This window comes from Numida meleagris, chromosome 21 (assembly GCF_002078875.1).
Source record: "Numida meleagris isolate 19003 breed g44 Domestic line chromosome 21, NumMel1.0, whole genome shotgun sequence".
NCBI classification, from domain to species: domain Eukaryota; kingdom Metazoa; phylum Chordata; class Aves; order Galliformes; family Numididae; genus Numida; species Numida meleagris.
In genome coordinates this window covers 2,057,210-2,077,093 of record NC_034429.1, presented here as the reverse complement: position 1 = coordinate 2,077,093, position 19,884 = coordinate 2,057,210, and the positions used below count along the sequence as shown (strand labels likewise).

General features: G+C 43.7%; 1 protein-coding gene and 1 long non-coding RNA gene across 15 annotated transcripts in view; one reads left to right on the top strand and one right to left on the bottom strand.

Moving 5' to 3' along the window:
- LOC110387065 overlaps positions 1 to 19,884 on the top strand; it is an 85,564-nt gene that overhangs the window by 46,904 nt on the left and 18,776 nt on the right. The window lies entirely within an intron of this gene.
- Positions 11,965 to 19,884, bottom strand: part of UNC5D (unc-5 netrin receptor D) — a 261,651-nt gene continuing 253,731 nt past the window's right edge. For 9 of the 11 annotated variants that reach the window (XM_021374802.1, XM_021374801.1, XM_021374803.1 and 6 more), the window contains one exon: positions 11,965 to 19,276. In XM_021374802.1, the coding sequence (XP_021230477.1) occupies positions 19,072 to 19,276 (205 nt within the window). In that variant the 3' untranslated portion in view covers positions 11,965 to 19,071. The remainder of the gene's footprint in view (positions 19,277 to 19,884) is intronic. The other 2 variants (XM_021374797.1, XM_021374796.1) reach the window with 2 other exon arrangements.

The following is a 19,884-nucleotide window of genomic DNA, read 5'->3' as shown; positions in this document are numbered from 1 at the left end:
TTAAACAGTGTTGATTGCCATTAATTTCTAGAGTGATGTATCACTTTAAGGTGTTCCTGCATCTCTTCTTTTCCTTGAGGGACTCTGTGTTTTAGCAGCCTGTAATATCAGCAATTCTCAGATTTCCAGGATGAGTTTACTCTAATTTTAATAAAAGGCCTCAAAGGAAGGGTCAGTGAACTGTAAGAAATCCATCTTTCACAAGCAGTCTTTGGTTCTCATTGAAATATTTATGATGATAAAGCTATCTTGACAAGGCAGAGTTCAGCTCAGAGGCCACTTGTGACAACATGGCAAGGTTTCATGGTGGACAATGTGTATAATTAAAGCAGGAATATAGAACGAAAACAGAAGAAGATGTGTCCATTTCATTAGATACGTCTTCAAGGAGTAGTAATGCGGTTTGACTGTGCATTGCAAGAGGCTGTTGAATTAAGTCTAATAAAGGCTGCTCAAAGAACATAGCTGGGAACAAGTGAATGAAAACATTAATTTAAACTTGTCTCTAATATGTCTTACCTTGCTGGATAAGCAGAAAAGTTCTAAAATAACAGGTATGTTTGACCTGATTTAAGTTTTGCAAGAAAGGAGACTTGTATAGTTGTTCATATACCTGACACGAGGAAAAATAACTTGTGTTGATAACCTTATGAGGCTGGGGGCAGCGTTCCCCTTTTAGAAGAAATTCACCAAAGTCACTAACATACTCTGTAGCAGAACTGGAATCAGGAACCGTGCATTTTGAGTCCCAGTTGCTGTGAATTTTCTTCACGAGTCTCTTAAAGCTTAGTCCAGCTGTGTAAATGTGCGTAATGGGATAGGTCAACAATTCTTCCTGTTCTAGCTCACAATCGCTTCAGCCCTGAAGCATGACATTAAATGCATTTTGCTTTGTAAAAAGAAAAGAAATTGTGGTTAATAGCTTTAAAATCTCCTCTATTTAAAAATGTTTTTTTTGTCCACTGGATTCCACAGATTAAATACGAACTGCCTGTGGTAGTCAGCATCAGAAAACACTGGAGAGGCAAATAAATACATAAAAGGCAACTACACTTATTCACCCACCAGGAAAACCAATTCTGTAGTGTGAGTACTGAACTCGGAGCTTCCTGAAAGTCTTTTTTCTTTGTGTGTTTGACGTTTTGCACAGGATTCTGTTCAATGTAATCAGAGATGCTAGGCTGTCGGTGTAGCCATCTCCCAGCTGTAGGGTTCCATGTGCCTGCACAGCAGCAGGGGCTGGTGGCTCTGTCAGACAGTGGGTGCTGCACTTGGAAGTGAGGGATGGAGAAGTTTGGGACGGGCCTGCTGCACAGAGGTGCCTTTAGAGCTCCCAGTAGCGATGCTAAGAGTTGTTATCAGCAGATAAATGGCCAGAGCGACTGCTTTGCCCCCAGCAACTATTTTGGTGCATTAACTTCTATTTGTGATGGAATTTTACGTCTGATTTAACGTTTAATTTACTGGTAAAATTCACGGGGAAAATGCTTGTCATTTAAACAATGCAATCTCGTGCCTTTGTCTTCTAATCCAGTAGATAACGTGCCTTGAAGTAGGAGGCTGCTTTTTCCTCTCTAGTAAGCAATCGGGTGAAGTGGTGCTCGGAGTACACCTGCTGTTTGGCATTTAGGTATTTCTATTTCTGTTCTCAGGAAGGGCACCAGCAGCACACCTCGGAGATTCCAGGAGGTTTTGTTAGGGAACGCAGAGACCAAGTAATACACAAAGGCGAGCTCCAAAGCCATCTTTTGTTCTTTGCTTTTGTCACTGTAAGAAGTTCCAGGTGGAGTCAGCGCTGTCCTGGTTTTCCTCTGGGCCTCAGGCAGCAGTGTTTGCAGCTGCTGTGTGTTGGTAGGGAGCCCAAAAAGGTGCTGTCCTGAGAGCTGAGCCCACACTTAAGCTTTAGTATTCTGGATGCTAAATAAAATATGCAATGGTAAATGCTTGTCAGTAGGTAGAAGTGCTTGTCTTCAGTTGCTACTGTTTTTTTTTCTTACTTGAGTGGCAGCATCCACAAAGGCTGCTGAAATCAATGTGTAAGGGATGGAAGGAGAAAACCAGATAAACTGCATTATAAAACACAATCCACAGCACGACAGGAATACATTAATTTAGAGTAAAATTAGCAACCATCTGCTAACAGAATAATGAATAGTTGTGAAGTTTTATCATATTCAGAAAAGAAAATGAAAGGAAAAGCACTAATTGTGCTTGTTATTTCAGACCCTCACCACTATTGTGAGGAAAACTAACTGTGAACAAAGCAATAATGTGCCTTGTGTTCCTGGAAACTGGCAACAAATATTGGTTATCCATTGCCATTATTTCAACAGATCTCATCTTAATTAGATGAGAAAAAGAGAGAATGAAAGAGCCATTTCACATTAGACAAAACTATTGCCTTCCTAAGCTGCTTAATGTTGCTCCTTCCAGGGGCTTACGTTGTTCTTTTCCTTAGTTCTCCCCTTCATGTGAGATACACTGCTAAGGATGCTGGTACTCAGTGATGATACCTTGCATTCAATCTAGTTTCACAGGGTTACAATGTAGGAAGAAAGTTTCTCCACTTCTAGAAATTTATTTCTGTTATTGCTTAATTCTTTTTCTTTGTAGTTGTAGGGTACAGATTATCTGACATTTCTTTTTTTTTTTGAAGGTGAATTTTCATTTTTTGATGAGTTGTGCTGGTCAACATGCATCTCCAAATGCCTTCTGCTATTCTGTCTTGTATTGTGACTCCTGTGATTTAACATAACAGACATGTCATTACCTCATCCCAAGGCATAATGAGTGACAGTCTGTATGCTTGCAGCAATAAGATGGGATCTGTAAATGCTAAGAAAGAAAGAAAAATGTAAAAAAGAAATGTTCAGCAGTGATTTTATTGTGAAACGTCATTCTATGACTTAAAAATGAATCTGTTGGGTTGTTCTTTCTTTCACTGTGCCCCTCTTAGGGGCTGTGTTCCCTACTTGGTAAGACAGACGTGGTCATAATCCTCTCATCAGTGGGGTCACCTGCACATTGCTTAAGGAAGTGTGTTGCTCCAGACTTGGGTGTCCGTGACACCCACAACGTGATTGATTTCAGTCACTGGGCCAGAAATTCCCTTCCAAATCACCACTGCTTAAGGGCTCCGCTCAGGGAAAATACAGACACCAATCATTCCCCAAAATAAAAAGGTCAACTTGTATTGAATTAGTTCATTTACAGAACTCTGTGGAATTAGCAGTGTACTCTTAAATTGCTTCTTGATTGAGGACTTTTGCCTCATTAATCCCAAACAACCTATGAATGCCATTAAAGTCTAATAGAATAATGAGACTTCGGAGGCCGTGCGCACATACTGTACTGAAGGCGGCCACAGGCTGCTTAGCGGTGCTGCAATGCACATCCAGCAACTGTGCTGCAAAGTGCTCCGCCATCTGTAATAGAGATCCTGTCACAGAGATCCTGTCCCCTGCTTTTGCCGTGACTCAGAGGCTCAAGTTGATAAGTTACGTCCAAATACCCACAACGGTGCTTGTGCAAGCACATCCTGACAGTTCTGGTAGATGGCTCTGGCAGAAATGGAGTGCATTAGTTTCCTGACGTTCACGGTGGATTATCTTATTCCTAATTTTCCTTTCTTTCCTTTCTAAGACAGACAAACCCAAACCCACACAAAACAACGCTTTGGTTTTGCTGTTGTTTGTCCGTAGTTTCTCCTGGCCGATGTCTGCGCGCTGTTATCCCAGCTGTCTCACTGCATGGAGGGTTCTGGGTAAACACGCAGGTTTCGCAGGTTGCTGCGGTTCCATAATGCGGTGTTCTTTCTTCGTGTTGTTTTCCAATAGCTTGCTCCTCCCCTTGCTCTCCCCTTCCGCTTGCCGTTCCCTCCCCATCCCTTTTTCCTGGCTGTCTGGGTGTCACCAGTTCAGCCCAACGCTGCGCCTGCTTTGCATGTAGAAGCAGCAAGCAAGGTGCGATGTCATCGCTCCCATCTTCATCTTTCCTCGCCTGTCTTTGGAGACGCTGTTTGTGTCTGACCTGGAGCTGCATGTGCAAATTAGGCTGTAAACTCTTCAGCTCTGGGAGCAGGTGTTTTTTTTTTTTTTTAATCTGCTCTGTAAAATACCTCGGAAAATTTCTGGTGCTGTTGTGAATAATAATGAGGATAATGAGGCAATTTCCCTTGTTAATGGTAGGAAAAAAGGATCCTGAAAGCATTGGGAAGAATGGGGGGAGTTACTGGCTGCTGCTTGCGACTTCCCACAGCCAGCAGGAGCATTCACTTGGCTTGTCAGCAGTGAGGAAGGGCACTGTCTTTTTCCATTTGTTTCCCTGCTCCTGTTCCTCTGTGGCATCAGCACAGCTACACTGCCTCTCTGTATGACTTCTCAGGTAACGCCTCCTCCTTTTTTTTTTTTTTTTTATTAATGCCAAAAGACATTTTCAGCCCTGCAGGGGACAGACAGCATTACTATCTGGTCTCATGTTGAGTTATTAATTTATCCAAAAATTTCAATTTCACATAGCCTGAGGTTAGTCTCCTGCATTGGCAACCCCTCCTCATTCCAGAAGTGTCCCTAGCAATAACCTTTGCCTGCCTCATTACTTTTTTGCATGCATAATGGTGCCATAGACTGTGGGATTAAAATAAGCAGGGGTAAAATGGTGCACACTTGTCTAGGATATTTTATGACAGCTCGCTCCCTCATCCAGAAAAATGACAGTCTATTCCACGTGTTACTTATTCTTCCAGAAATATCAGGGAAAAATGGATTTTTTTTAAAGACCATCGCGCGTTTTTTACACATCTGTAATCTCCGTACTGCAGGGTTTTAATGAGGCTGATATTTGCAGAGATCTTTCTCCAAGTGTATTAGATAGCAGAGGGTTTTGAACAGGAAAAGTAATTAGCAGAGGACGAAATGCAAGGAGAAAACACAGCACCTTTTTCTAAGTCCAATTTTAATTGAATTTGTATGCAGCAAAACTATTAAGTTCTCTTTCCCCATAAATATTAAGTACAGAGGTTTCACGACTCTGTACAACAGCCCCATAAATTAGTTTGATCATAACACCTTGTTTAAACAACCGTTGCTTCCTAGAAAAGTTTGTAAATCAAGCCTAAGCTTAATGTACTTTCCTTCCTTTGAATTTTAATGTTATCGGTGTTTCCATAAAACCAGGGTCTCTGCCGCTTGCTTCCCGCTCAGTGCTGGCTGCCTGAATGCCTCTGTAAATTAAATGGGGATAAAGAAACCGAGGGCTCAACTTCCAAAAGTGCTCATCACCCACAAACAGGGTGACGTTTCTCAAAAGACCTCAGCTTTTAATTAGTGCCTTGAAAAAAAATCAGGGCTTTTCAGCAGCTGCGTGTGCCCCGTAACTCACAAAGGTGAGGGAATTGTTGGTGTGTTCTTCTGTGATGCGACCCTGGGGAAGGCCTGGATGTAGTGCGCATCCTGGGGGTGTTGGTGAGCGCTGTCATTTGGTGGGGGAAGAGGAGTGATTCCAAGGTGTGTGCATCTTCCTCATTGTGAGCTGCTTCGTGAGCTGCAGACGTAATTCTGACAACGTGCTGGGGTGAAATGGGAGTTGTTAGAGCGGGTTGTGCTGGGGTGAAAGCGTAAAACGTGTTTTTGTTTTTACTTTGTTTGTTTAAATGAAGTGCCAACCGCTCTGCCCGCATCGAGGAGTAAATGGGGCATGTGCAGTTCTTGGAAGTTGAATTTGGGGATAGAGATACCACGGGTCAGTGAAGGTAACGCCTGACTGGTGGGGGAATAGCAATACTGGGAGAAGGGAAGTAACTGTGACTGTGAGAATGAAAATGCCACGTTTCTGCTGGGCTCCTGTTTCTAGAATGTCCCTGTCAACATTAGGGAAGCGTGACAGAATGGAGTAGAAAACGTAAGGAAGGAGTGCGAGGAAACAGTGACTGTTCCTAACACTGTGGACTTGAGAATCTGTGTCACCCTTCATACCACACTGCAGTGCTTAGTGACACTAATTATACGCAGCACTTTGATAGCTTTGCAGCCTCGTTCTAATCATTGGATTGGGTCGGTGAGGTACTGAGTTGGTAGCTGGGGCCGAAGGTCCCTCCTGCAGCTGGAAATGGACCCAGGATGAGCAGTCAGCAGATCCTGCACCAGATGGGGATTGGTGTAGCTCAGTGGCTTTGGTGTTGCCCTGCCTCTTTCCCTTAGCTCGCTCTTTGGCTTGGTAGGGGACCACAGCATTGCTGCTTTGTGGGCAGTCACCACTGCTTTCTGCATTCACTACTGCTGCAGTGGGCACTGTGCCTCGTTCTTCCACGGTGCTGTCCCCAGATGCCTTTAATCTGGGCTGTGCTTCACTGACTCGCTGTGCTGTTTGGGTTTTGACTTGAAAGGGAAAGCAACGCAGCCTTCAAAACCTTGCGAGGACAGGAGCCGGGGGCATCTGAGACACGGCACTGCAGTGCTTAGAGCCCATGGAAACCTGGGTTTTGGAGCAGCAGTGAGGAGAGCTGCTGGGGAGCACTCCCTCCGTGTGCGGATGTTGGGTCCAGTCCTGCAGTTAGTGAGTTCTTCTGGAGTGTAAGTTTATCTGGAAGGAGTTTTGTAATGAAGAAGTATTTTTGTGTTATGTTATGTCCTCTATGAGGCTGTTGTAAACGATTGAGAGAAGCCAGCCTCCAACAGTTTGTTACGGTGCTCCCTGTGCGTTACCTCCAGGCCGCTCAGCAGCAGCTCCTGCAGAGCCAGGGGCCTTGTCTGAATGTGGGAACGTACGGATCCATCAAACAGAATGTCATCAGAATCCCAGGTCTGGTCCTCTGCGTAAGTCATTAATTATATTACACTCAAAACCCTAACCTAGCCCCATAACTGAGCTTTCTTAATAATGCAGAGGATGATTCTAGCTCTTGACATCACTAATGGCGGCTTGGTGCCATAGGGAATAATGGTTTTAGCACTTCCAGAGATATTTACTTTTGTTGTGATGGCGGAGGTGCTCCCAGTCCTTCTGCTTTCACTGGGATGCTGGAAAGCATTGAATAATCAAACAGGTCATTTCTGCTCAACCGCTCTAATTTATTGTCCTGCTGAATCCAGGTTTTCACAATGTTAATGAAAAAAAACTACCTATCACACCAGCTCTTGCCATTCCGTTTTATGACCTTATTAAATCTTGCACTTACTTATCATGCAGTGACAATTACCGGAGCGTAGGACAGAACTCCTTCTCTGCATCAGCCGTGGCATGTACGCTTTCTCCTGTCAGCAGCCCAGGCTGAGTGATTTACACCAAACGAGCAGTCCTGAGAGAGATCTTTGCACTCCTGACAGGATTATATAACAAGAGAAAGGCCATTAACAAATACAAAGGAATAAGCAGAAGGGAGAAGGCAGGTGAAGAATGGGGAAGTAAATCTTCAGCTCTGTCACTTCGTAATAAAATAACCTTCATGTTAAGATTTAACGAGCTGGTTCTCCACTAAAGAGGGATTAAAATACTGTCATCCTGCATATCCCAGGGATTTTTGGCACAGTTCATATCTGCATCCCAAGGCAAAGCTAGGGGTGTGTGTGTGAGTACACGTACGTTTCGTCAGTGTACAGCCCCTGTTAGTGTGCTCAGTCTAGAACAGAAACGTGGTGTCTGCAGGCAGAGCAGAACTCATGCTCTGCTCACAGTGACGGAGTGAGACCAGGAGGCTTCAGTAAATGGTGATGTTTTATGTAATTCTGGAAACCAGTGTTACTTTTTTTCCTCTATCATGAGAATTTCTTAGCTGCTGCGCTCATGTCATTAGTTACCATCCAGCCCCCCCTTCTCATTAGTTCTGCAAAGTGATCCTTGTAGCAGGCATGAGTAAGAAGCGAGAGACAGCTCTCTGGATTTCTGGGACAGTGGCACTTCCAAGAGCGGGAAGTTCCTGGAAGTTTTAATTAAAACTGGGCCAGTACGTATGGGAACAATGCCTTCCCCTCCTGTTGGGGAGCAGTGGTGGCATTACAGGGGCCTCAGGTCGCTGGCTGCCAACTGCAGCAGCACAGACCGGTAGCTGGGCTTGCTTTGTTGTTCTGTTCTCCTTGAGCAAAGCTTTCTGTGGGACTTGAGGCTCTGACCACTACTGTGGTTTGAATCTGATAGCGACTGCTGTTATTTATTAAAGAAAGCTAAAGAACAAACAGAAAATAGGGGAAGATTGCCTCGAAGCTGAGCAAATATTGGAGGGAACCCTGACTGTAAAATTGACCATCTCACAAGTAGAAGAGGGGGGGAAAAAACCAACCCACCAAAAAGCACAAGGCTGCTTAGCAGAGGACAGATTGGGATTTATTCAGTTTAGTTTAAATTAGTCCGTGGTGTTTGTCACCAGCAGTAGTTCTCTCCATTGCTGCCTCCTGTCGCAACAGAAGGGTTTGAGGATTTGAGTAAGCAGCCAAATGGCCTTAAAACGAAACAAACACACATGCAGGGAGAGAACCCGTTTCCCTCCCCATCTTTTTTTTTTCATCCATCCCAAAGCTGCTGCTCCTGCCGAGGATTCTGCGTGAGCTCCATTAGCGCTGCGAGAATCTTCTGCTCTGTGTGCAGGGCCCTGGGGAAAGCTGATGTCACGGAGTCTGTGACCTGTTCAGGTCACTGCGCTGCTCCTTGCAGATCCTGTTCTTGTTGCTCGTTCTGAGACAGAACAGAACCGAGCATGAGACAACCGTGTGCAGTGTGTGCACCCCCCCCAACTGCTATGTAAATTCAGAACAAGGAAATGTTTGTACATTGGGTACAAATTCCTGTATTTTAATTTGCCTTTCTGATCTCAGCTTCGCAGCTACACATTCTTGACCAAGTGTCCTCCAAGCACATCTCTGCAGTGCGTTATAAAACTGAATCCAAGTCAGGCATCTTGATTTTGAGGACCAAAATAGATTCACCAGTGAGAATAGACAGGCCCTTCACTGTATTAAGTAACAGTTGGTAGGTGTTTGGATTTCAGTTCAGACCTCCAGCTTCTTCCAGTGGTGGGTGTGATGTTCCAGCAGTGTCACCTTGCTTGCAGTAACTTGAGACTCATCAGTGCTTTCATACTTGAGCTTGTGAGCTGACATCCCACCCATGTTCCAGACAGGTATCTGCAAACAGCACGTGTTTTAATAAGGCCTGGTCCTACAAAAATCCCCAAGAATGTACAAGATGAGGGTGAATGAGAGTAATTATATAACTTTAATTGCATCGGTTGAGATTACCTCCTGCCTCTCTTGCTGGGTTCGCTAGCTGGCTGTTCAGAAGGGTATGAATTGGTTTCGGTCTGATAACAGATTTACCCGGTAACATCGAGGTTCTTTGCTAATCTGGCCTTGTCTGGAAGCAACAGGGGAGTGCTTGCATTTGCGTAGCGTCCTAAGAAGCCACTTGCAGAAATAGGAAGATTTATATAAGCGTATACGTATATAAAATAAGGACTCTGCCAGATTCAGTGCTCCCTTGGGCTTTGCACTGTGGACTTTGCACTGTAGCTGCTGCCCTGAGGCACCTGCAGACAGGATGGGGAGAAAAGAGAAGGTGAGCAGAGGGAAGATGCCCAGGCACCGTGCAGATGGGAGCAGACCCTGTGCTGGAAGACTGGTGGTCTCCTAGCAGTCACTTTGGTAATGGCCACGTTTTAGACATGCTTTGCAGTGCTATAAACAAGGGGTAAAGGTAAAGAAGGTGTGGTGTAGTTTGCCTGTCCAGGAATAAGGAAGGGGGCAGTTATTTGAACTGACTTCCCCACACCTTGTTCTGAACTCTTCCCTGGTTGTGCTTCGTGGCTTTGCTGGCAGGTTACAGTGTGAGGCCGTATGCTTGGAAGCAATGTGGTGTAAAAGTGGTGACTGCGTTCCAGTTGTTGAGCAATTTCGTATTGTAGCAACTGTATAAACAGAGTTCAAAGGAACAACAAAAGCATTCAATTTATTAATGCAAAATATTCTTGTGTTTTTGGATACTGCCTCCAGTCAGGATTTAATGCTTGGCACTCAAGTTTCTCTTGTAAAACATAGGGGCAGTGCTTTGGGAACACGACAGTTGATCCTTTGTATTTTTATTCCTCCTCCTTCCATGTTCTTTTTGGGTGAAACACCTCGCGTGTCTCATGTTGTTCTGTTAAATAACCCAGGTCTTCTTTTCATGGGTTGTTTAACAATGAGTATGGGAGTATCTGCAGCTCCATCAAACCAAGCACGTCTCTTATTGACCCCGCGGGTGCTAGTGTAACTAACTAAATTTTCAACCTCATTAGAAAATGAAGGTACGAGTTTCTATTATGCCCTAAGAAGCACACTTTCAAGGCGAAACAGGCACTGGATTCAACTGTGAACAAGAGGTTCCTAAAGAGCTCTCTTGGAAAAAACCCTTTCTTTCTATTTGGAAGTCGAAATGGGAAAAGGCTTTGGATGCTGGGAGCTCAATTAGTGTGCGACATCAGATGTGGGCGAGGGAGATGGGCTCGTGTAAGGAACGTGGTGTGTAAATAATGGAACGTTTCCCTTCTGTGTTTGTCAGGGAGAGCAGAACTGTTTCCAAATGCTCTGACAGCAGCCTCTACTCATGGCAAAACTTCCAAGTGGCTGTTCATTAAATCACAATAACCTAAATTATTTATCTGCAAACGTAATTGATGATGAGTAATTTTACAATGAATGTCTAAGGCAGTTAATAGGATAGGTGTCTTTTTTATGAAGGGTGACCATCACGTGATATGGTGTAGGTTGTCCCGGGTGACAACTGAAATGGCTGTAATGAAATGTTTGAGATGTATCTTGACTTATAAAAGCTTGTCCTAGCATCCTGTGATAAATATGTATTAGTGATATCTTTTATAACATTGCACTTCAGGGTTGTGCCGCATCCACATTCTCATTTGCACGGGTTAATGTGACAGCCTTACCTGGAGGGTAGATTCAGTCAATCTAGAAAAGAGGCATAGGTTGCACCAAACAGAAAGCTGAAAGTTTTTGTATCTCCTTTTTTTGACTTCATGTAAACATAGCATCTGGCTACGATGTCTGTGATAAGGGTTGTAAGGGGTTATCCCCATTGCTGAGACAGTGAAGTAAGGCTGGCAGTATCTAAGCTATTGAAAATGAATTAAAATATAACCCTACAGTAAGGATCTTGTGCCCCCACCAGTGATGAGCAGAGGTCTGTACACATGAAGAGGGTGAGCAGGGATAACTCTTCCCTTCACTTGCCCCTTTCCTTGTCAGGCTGTGGTGGCTTAGACTGAGGTTTTCTGATCACGGAACCGAGTGCTGTTTTCTAACCGGATAATTCCAGTCTTCTAAGAGAGATCTAAAGTTAAGAGCTTGTCGGTACAGGGAGGATTAACTGAGACATGAGTTATCAGCTGGTGCTTCCCCGTGAAGGGTGTTACAAACCAAAAGATTTCATTTACGTAATAAATGGATGAGAACTCATTGCTTCATTTCCAGTGAGACAGGATTTGAGGCACAGCCACTTGTTGAGAGTCGCAAAGGAACATCTGTGTTCTGGAGGGAACGGTCAGCATGGGCAGGTGCTCCTATCCAGCACAAAACAGAAGAATAGATGCTGGTTTTGCAGTGCCAAGGACAAGAACGTGTGGTTTAAGATAACCCACTGGAGTGCCTCATTTAGTTGTCTGCGCATATGTACAAGTTTTAAGTTGGAATGTAATTTGCATTGTTTGGGTTGTAGCTCAGACTGGTATGAAAGCAGGAAGATATTCTTGAATTGGCTCAGTGTTGTCAGTAAATGGTAAACTTCAGTTCTGGCTGCATTCCTGTAGACTTTGCAGTTTTTGCTGGGCAGTGGTGCCCAGTACGTGGTTTTCCAGCACAAACTCCCATACAAAGCTCATGTATAAAGCCAGTGATGCTCTCATGTCAGAACATCTTGTTTCATCACAGAAATCAATGTGCCAACTCGGACCGAAATCTGAGATATCAGTAAAAGACTCTTTATTCATAAATAACTGATATGCAGTAATTTATGTCTGTACATTTATTTCCAAAAGGCTATAGCCATACAATTTTTGCAAACTCTACATAAAACATCCAAACTGTCCATTATTACTTTTTCAGTACAATATAACACAGCTGTTTGGCATTACCAAATATATATATGTATATATATTTATATATGTACATGTGCTGAAAAAAGAAGCCAGTGCAGCCTTTTCCAAGGAGTCTTTCCCAAGTATTTTACTGTACAACATTCAGAATTTACATCGATAGAACAAGGCACAGAAAGTGTGGTATGAAGCCAAGGCCATGCTTTTTATTTAATGTTTTCTTTCTCTCTCTCTCTTACTCCTTCAGCTTCATACTAAAGAAAGCATTCAAACCTCTGCTCCTTTTTCAGTTCTAAACACACTTAAACCATGGGGAGAAAAGGGGGAGGGAATTGTGCTCAGCTGTCTGAGCAAAAGCCAACGCTTCAGAACCTGTTCATTGCAAAAAATAGGGGAGCAGAAGACAAAAGGGGTCTCCTTACAGAAGAATATTATTATTAATATTAATGTATGTATGTATTTAGTGTGTGAGGTCAAAGTACCTGCCCCTCCTTTTGCCAATAGGCCGGTCAGAAATTTTGGAAGTTGGAAACGCTCAGTTAGTTAGCTCTTGTTGTGCATAAGGCTCCACAGACTGACCAGCATTCTACTTTGCCTCCTCCAAATCGGCAAACTGTGCATTTGAAGTTCTCGTACCCATTTATAAACTGAGAGCAGCGCTGCAGTGGGAATGAGTTTGATTACGGGGTGGGAGGAGGCAGCTGCATTTCCACAGTCACAAGCTGTGTGATGTCAGTTGGTTGTTCCCAAATATACACAAGAAGTACATACGTGCTGCACGCCCAGTGAGGCACTGTGTCCTGCTTACTGATGCACTGGGAAATGCCTGAGCCAGTCATGGTATCTGCTTTTTAGCTCGAAAGGGGAAAGAATGTACGTGGAAATATTCCTCCCTCCCCCTCTCACTTCAGTGCGTGAATGGGGAAACTGAAAGAATCGTTTGCAAACATATCATTGCTGTTATGGAAATATTCCAAATTTCAGTAAGGGAGTTACCAGGTCTTACAACTTCAAACTGCAAAAACAAAGCTTCAGCCAGTCCTAAGTGAGGATTTGTTAGGAAACTCTCTTGTTCTCTGTATCAAGTACACCCGCTGTTAGCTCCATGTCTTCCCCCTCCTGCTGGATCAGAAAAAAACTTACACCAGGCTCGGTGCACAGCACCCTTAACTTGCTATTGTGCTACACGTTTCCTTTTGGGATTAGACAATAAGATTTATATACAGAGAGCAGGTAACACTGGGGGTTGACATCATCTGAAATCTGCAGAAGTACATTCTCAACCAAGGTTATCACACCGGGGCAGACAAACTAAGTAGCTGCTGACGAAACCACGGTTCTACGGTAGGTGAGTGGCTAATCTCATTAGATTACAGGACACTACATTACAGATCAGGGATGGGCCATCTAATCTCCCTATCCCTTGGCTACATTTTCACAAGTGACTTCAGCTCTAGTTACCCTGTGAGGGCAAGGCAAGGAGGCTGCCCACAGAACCCCGGCTCACCTGGATTCCCTTGTAAAGCACAAACCAGTTAGTCAACACAACTCCACAGCTTATTTAAAAGCAGCTTTTGCAATAGCTTGAAAATTACAATACACCCCTACCCACCCAAGCCCCAGACAAGAAACACTAGTAAAGTCTGTACTATTCACCTCTAATACGAAAAAATATAGTGGCAAATTCCTAGACACTTATTTTATTTTTGGATAGAACAGTGAACGTGGATCCTGGCAGGGTTTTCTCCTGCAGCAATGAGTGAAACATCGGTTCTGTTGTCTGCACTGCAGGCACTGTTACTATTGAATGGTTCTGAGCGATTCTTTACTCTTAGAGAGGTTGTTCTGTTTGTCCACGGTGGAAAAGAGATTTTTGGTACTGTATATCTTCGTATTGGTAATGAGAGAGAAGGACTAGACTGTGTTATTAGAAAATGATCTGTGGTCTTTGTCGGTGGACTGAGGTGGTGCTGCTGCAGTTCTCAATACCTGTGCTCTGCTCCTACTGCTTAAGTTACTGTATTCATCCAGGAACCCTGTGAGTTCTAGGCAATTTCAGCTAGACAATGACTATCTATGCAGGAGAGGATATCGTGCATTTTACACACGGGTGTGGAGCAGCTGCCAGCCTTTCCCAAAGCAGGAACTGAGCAAGGGGAATAATTTTCCCTGGCACCTATCACAGCCCACAGAAAACACTCCTCAGCAGGTTCACCACGGAAGAAGTTGTTGGTGAATGGCATTAACCATCTCTACTACTGCCTAAGATGCGCGAGGGCTTCCTAGGTGTAGCTCGAAGTCGTAACGCAAAGGCTGGAAGGGCGAACCTGCAGCTCATTCACAGTTGTTAAGGACTTGGCTATGGTTCCCTGTTTTCATTCAGTCAATTACCATCTGAGATCGAGTGCAGCCTTTTGCTTAAGGTCTGTGTTTCACAGGCTGAAACAGACTCAAAAAAAATAAATAAATAAAAAAATCCAGATGATGATGAGAATTGCCTCCATGGTTTGTTGCTTGTTTTAGCTTTGCTGTATCCATACTCGATGATTTTCCTAGTGGAAAACAATAGCTGGAATGTTACCAAATGTGCTCGTAGAAATGTCTTTCAAGTGGCATGAAAGGAACGGAATGCAGTGTGGTGTCAAGGGGTGGGCTGGCCAGGAGCCCCCTCCTCGTGCTCAGTGCCTGTGTGTGTGTGCAAGGCCTGGGGGGGAGCAGCTGCTGCCAGGGATAAAAATAATAACAACAATACTTCTCTGTGCTGTAAGAGAATGGTGCTGCTATCTTTCCGTCTGTTACAAAATGCCCGGTAACACTTTTGTAGGAGCGCGTTGTGGTTTTATGGCACTAGCTCCAGTAAATGAAGTTAGAATGTAAACCCACAGAGCAGGGTTCTTCCCTTGGTGGCTGAACGTATCTTCGTGTAAACTAGCAGGGCTGCAGAACTGGAACTCAGCTTTGTGATGCTGCAGTCTGACAAAGGTGTGCAGCGTGCTGCTTTGAGAAAATCGAAGGTTATTTAAAAAATCTGACTATTAGCCTTAAAGGAGTCACAGCACAGAGCTATCTGGAAGTGCTTAGGAGATGGAAGAAAGCAGAGAGGATTGCCTGGTGATGTCTCACCATGGCAGCTTGGTGGGACCTCCCCTGTGCAGCACTGCAGTTCTGTCTGCTGCCTTTGGGCTTGCGAGGAGAGTTGTTAATTTTTCAAAAGTCATAATTCATAAAATAGAGGGAAAGAATCAGATTTGGGTTTCTGGCCCCAAATCCTGCAGCAGGAGCTCCTTTACACGCCTGGGTTTGGGATCAAATCCCATGAATACAGATCTCAAATATCTTAGTAACACGGATGTTAAAATTATGCTCCTGGAATGTTAAGATTGCAAATCCTTGTCAACATATCTATGTATATAACATTTACACACTAATTCTAACTTATCATTCTGAGGGAATACTGTATTGCAAAGCATCCTTGCAGCAGCCTTTGGTGGGGAAAAAAAGCTGCTTTTTACTGTGAAATAGGGAAAGCAAGCACCATGTAACATCATCTGCTTGTACTGCCTTGCTGTTTGTTAATGGTAACAAAACCCATTTGTGCCTGCCTCGTTTATATGGTAGCAGAGACATTTCCCCCCAAATGTTATCATTTCTCACTCTAAAACTGGGACAGCACAGGAAAAAGGGAGGAGAACTGGTGCAAGCCTCTATAATTAAAAGTGCTAAGTTTTATTAATATCATCCCATGACACTAACATAAAACAACAGAAAGGGAACGTCTGAAAACAGGCGTATCTGCACCAGATATCTAAGATACAAGAAATGCAAATTTCCCAGGAGTGGGAGAAAAGGGAACAGAGATCTCAGAAGTCTTAACTTAAATTCTCATTGTCTGATCGCTGCCCACTATGACCAGAGTTATCAGGGAGAACAATTTCCTCTGTATGGAAAATGTTCATGGTGTGACATACTCCCTGGCACCTCTCGTGCTTATCTTTAGGCTACATGGTTTTTCTTCACCATTTTATTTTCTGGATGTTCAGGCAATTGCATCCACTCTGATGATGCATTAGCTTGAGTAATTTGCACAGCAAAGGCAGTTACTGTAGTCCTAGGAGTCCTGCACTCTCTTGCAGGCATTTCTTGTGGCTTTGTGCTCTAGCAAGATCCTCATCCTCTGTGACTGATACAGAATGTGGGCACGGTGAGAAATGAGTGTTTCAGCCTGCTCTCCTGTCGGATAGCAGCAGTGGGCTGACTGAGGAAGTCCCTTAATACTGAGCTAATTTCTTAAGACCGTTTCCCTAAACTTTCAGTCCTGGTCACAATTAGAAATACTACAAGGCTAAATGGATGTTTTGTACAATGTAGTATGGCAGATCCTATATAACACAGCAGTACAGCTCGATCAATAAAAATTAGAAGTGTAGGCTGGAAGTCTAGTTCCTGTTTCCAATTCCTTTCCAGCGAGATAAATAAGATTCTAACATTTCTAGTCCATTTAAACAACTAAAGGTCATGGAAACAATAGTAGGTTAGAAGAAATCAGTTCTCAGTGTAGCTTCACAAAAGGGAGGTCAGCAACAAAGCTGCTGCTTTGGCATAACTGAACAAAGACCAGGAAACAGAACAATACTCTACTGAGCAATGCAAAATTGGAATCTTACCTCGGGCTCAAAACTGAACAGCTTCTTTTCCACTGTAAAAAAACAAACAAAAACAAACCTGACATTTATTCCTTTCAGTACATAACTCCGACTTCATGGGAGTTGGGGTCGGACGTGGATTTTGGTGTAGAACCCAGATCCCTTCCATTTGCGGGTGCACTGTGGAGATCAGTCTGCACAGGGCTGGATCCTCCCTGCTGCACAGGGGGCAGAGCTGGGTGGCCCTGGGCAGAGGCTTTTCCCATCTCCCCCAGTCTAGGATGTAAACACACTAAGTGTTTGCTGAGGAAGGCTGTAAGGTCTGAGCTCCACAGGTGCTGTGTGTGGCTCATCAGGTTTGGACAACAAGAGCAGGAACCACAACCAAACCTTAGGGCGTGTTGTGGCACTGGCAGGGTACGTGTCCGGGTCTTTGCTGGGGTGGCTAATGAGATCCGGTTCAAAAAAGCAGCAACCAAATTAAAACTGCATCTGAGGAGAAGCTGAGAACAAATTAACTGGAGAGAGACTGTAGCAGGTTTCCCAGACAACCACAGCTCACTAAAATTCCATTGCTTTTCTGTGGATGCCATTTTCTCTCTCTTTTTTTTTTTTTTTTTTTTATTCATGACATTTTGTCCAATGAAAAATAAGTTTCTGAGGAGGAGGAATGGAAGTCACTACAAATATAATTCAAAGACAGACAGAACCGTGTGCTGCTGGAAGAGGTGACAGCTTGCTGCCAGATAAGCTGGTATTTTTGTCTCAGTCTTAAATACGCTTGCAGCCGTTATGATTTCCCGTTGCAAACAGGAACACTGATGTCAGACTGCATGAAATACTAACATGGTTAGTAAAAAAATGGTTGGGGAAGTCTATGTATTCGTACGTCTCAGACTGTTGAGCCTGCTGAGTTGGGAAAGCCATGAAATTGGCCATTTCAGATCAACAAGAACAAGCAAAGTCACAGCCAGAGCTGTTGACTGTACTTTCAGATCTGGGATCCCGGATAAAGAAAAGGTTTTGGATGATTATGGATTTCCCCACTAAGTACCTGCTCTGGGGCCTGTCATGCTGATCTTAGACCAATGCAAGTACCTTGGGTAAATTTCAAAGGCTATACAGGTGAAAAAGCTGGTTGCATTTGGTTTGGTACCAGTTCTGCCAGGATGCTGACTCACAGTGACAGCTTTTTTGTTTGGTTTTTTTTGGTTCAGTTGAAGTAATAAATGTTATTTGCATGAGATGGATAAAAAATGATGGGAATTACTAGCTCCTTTCTGGATGTGGGGGTAAATAGACCAAACGTAATGCAGCCAGCTCTAGCTCCTGCAAAGCATGCAAGCTGTGCAATAAATCAGGCCAGTTTCTGGCAGTGCGAGGTGGGGGTCATTCTGTCAGTCTGAACATAAACCAAAATTAAGCTGTGTGGATTGAATTCACCTTCAGCTTTCATTCAGTGTAAACTTGCTAAAACAAGGCTGGCAACCTCCCGCATTTTGGTTGTTTAAATCCACCCCTAAAGAAACAGTTCTTGACCTAGTGAAATTCTGCAAACTGAGAACTTTAGGGCATCGCTCACGCGCTCACAAACACTGCTCCCACAGAGAAGGGCTCTGTTCTGTTCTTTTGGAATCAGAACAGGCAGGAGAATCTGCAGCAAGGGTATACACTCATTGAGTGACTGAATTTGTAACGTGAATTGTTTGGGTGACACCTGATATCTATTAATAATTATACAATCTATTAATTCCTCAACTTTTTGAGCAGGAGAAGGGCAGATTTTCAGCTGTCCTTTAGCTAAATTACAGCAAATACAGAATCAACATGATGCTAGCAAATGACATTTTACATCCATTCTTTAGGTGCGTTAAGTTGGAAACACAGGACAAAGGGGACTCAAGGCCCCAAGAAGACAAACCCTTACACTGAAATTAACCTCTAGTGGCTCTAAGTATCCACTGGTTAGCACTAGGCATTACATTTTACTAGGTGTTGTATTCGTCTTTAGCATCACTGTTTCCTAATACAGGATGTCATAATATTTACCTTGCACAGCTCTGTACCTCGCTCCTTCCTGCCCCTGGGAATGATTGATGTGTAGTCCTGCTTTTGAATTTGAGACATGAATTTTAAATGAAAGAGGACTGTAGCACAGGGAGAGCTTGTTTTCCTTATTACTGAGATGATTTTTAATAGGGCTTCTTCTGCTCCTCCAACTGAAAAGGGCACTGTGGAGACGCGCGTCTGCTTCCTTGGGCAGTGTGCAGAAACCCTTATTTTCCTCCCTGCCAAAGAGATTTTTCAGGTGTGAAAGTCAGCTGGCCATCGGTTCTTCAATGGAAATAGAGGACACTAAAGTCCGTTTTGCCTGCTGTAGTTGAAGTCAGGCTCCTCAATCTCAGTTTCTGTTATGTCTGAGATTTTAGAGTGTGTCCTTCCTATTTCTTCCAGTGCACAGGCTAGGGAATCGAGGTCACCGTCGTGTTGGTGCCGGGCTTCCCAGAGGTCCAGAATGACCGCAGATGGGCTGCTTTGTGTAGCAAAATAGGAGAGATTCCTGAGAGGAGGGAGGAAAGGTGGAACAGATGGATTAGGAGAAGAAACCTTCAGCAAGATCTAATTAGATGAGGAGGGAATCCTCCAAAGCCGGTAGGAAGTTAACTAATGAACAGTTGATGCGTGCGTGGGTGCAGTGCAAGTCCAGCTTTGTAGAAGTCTCTTGTAGTAAAGCTACTCAGAGTTTCAGTACCGTGAGAGAACAGATTGCTGTCTAGAATGAGGACTTAAAGCCAGAACGTCACTCCTGTCACGAGATATCTTAACAGAACTACAACTATGGCAGTGGTCTATTTTTTTGATTACTATTTTTAAATAGAGGAATATCATGATGACATTTAGAGATTGCAGCTAGATGAAAATCTGTGAAGTCATCTAAATTTTGTAACTTCATTTTGGGTTATTTAAACTGCTGAAGAAACGTTCTTTTGCTACCTATGAATTTAGTTTTATACAAATGCATGCTGCACAGTCCAGATGCGTCCAAGGGAATCAGCAGTTACAGAGCTGTCCCCAACTCAGTCTTGCACAAGCCATTGTCATCTCTATTCCACACTGGCCTTCAGTTCCCTGAGAAAGCAAAAATTCCTCAGGACTGAAGAATGATTG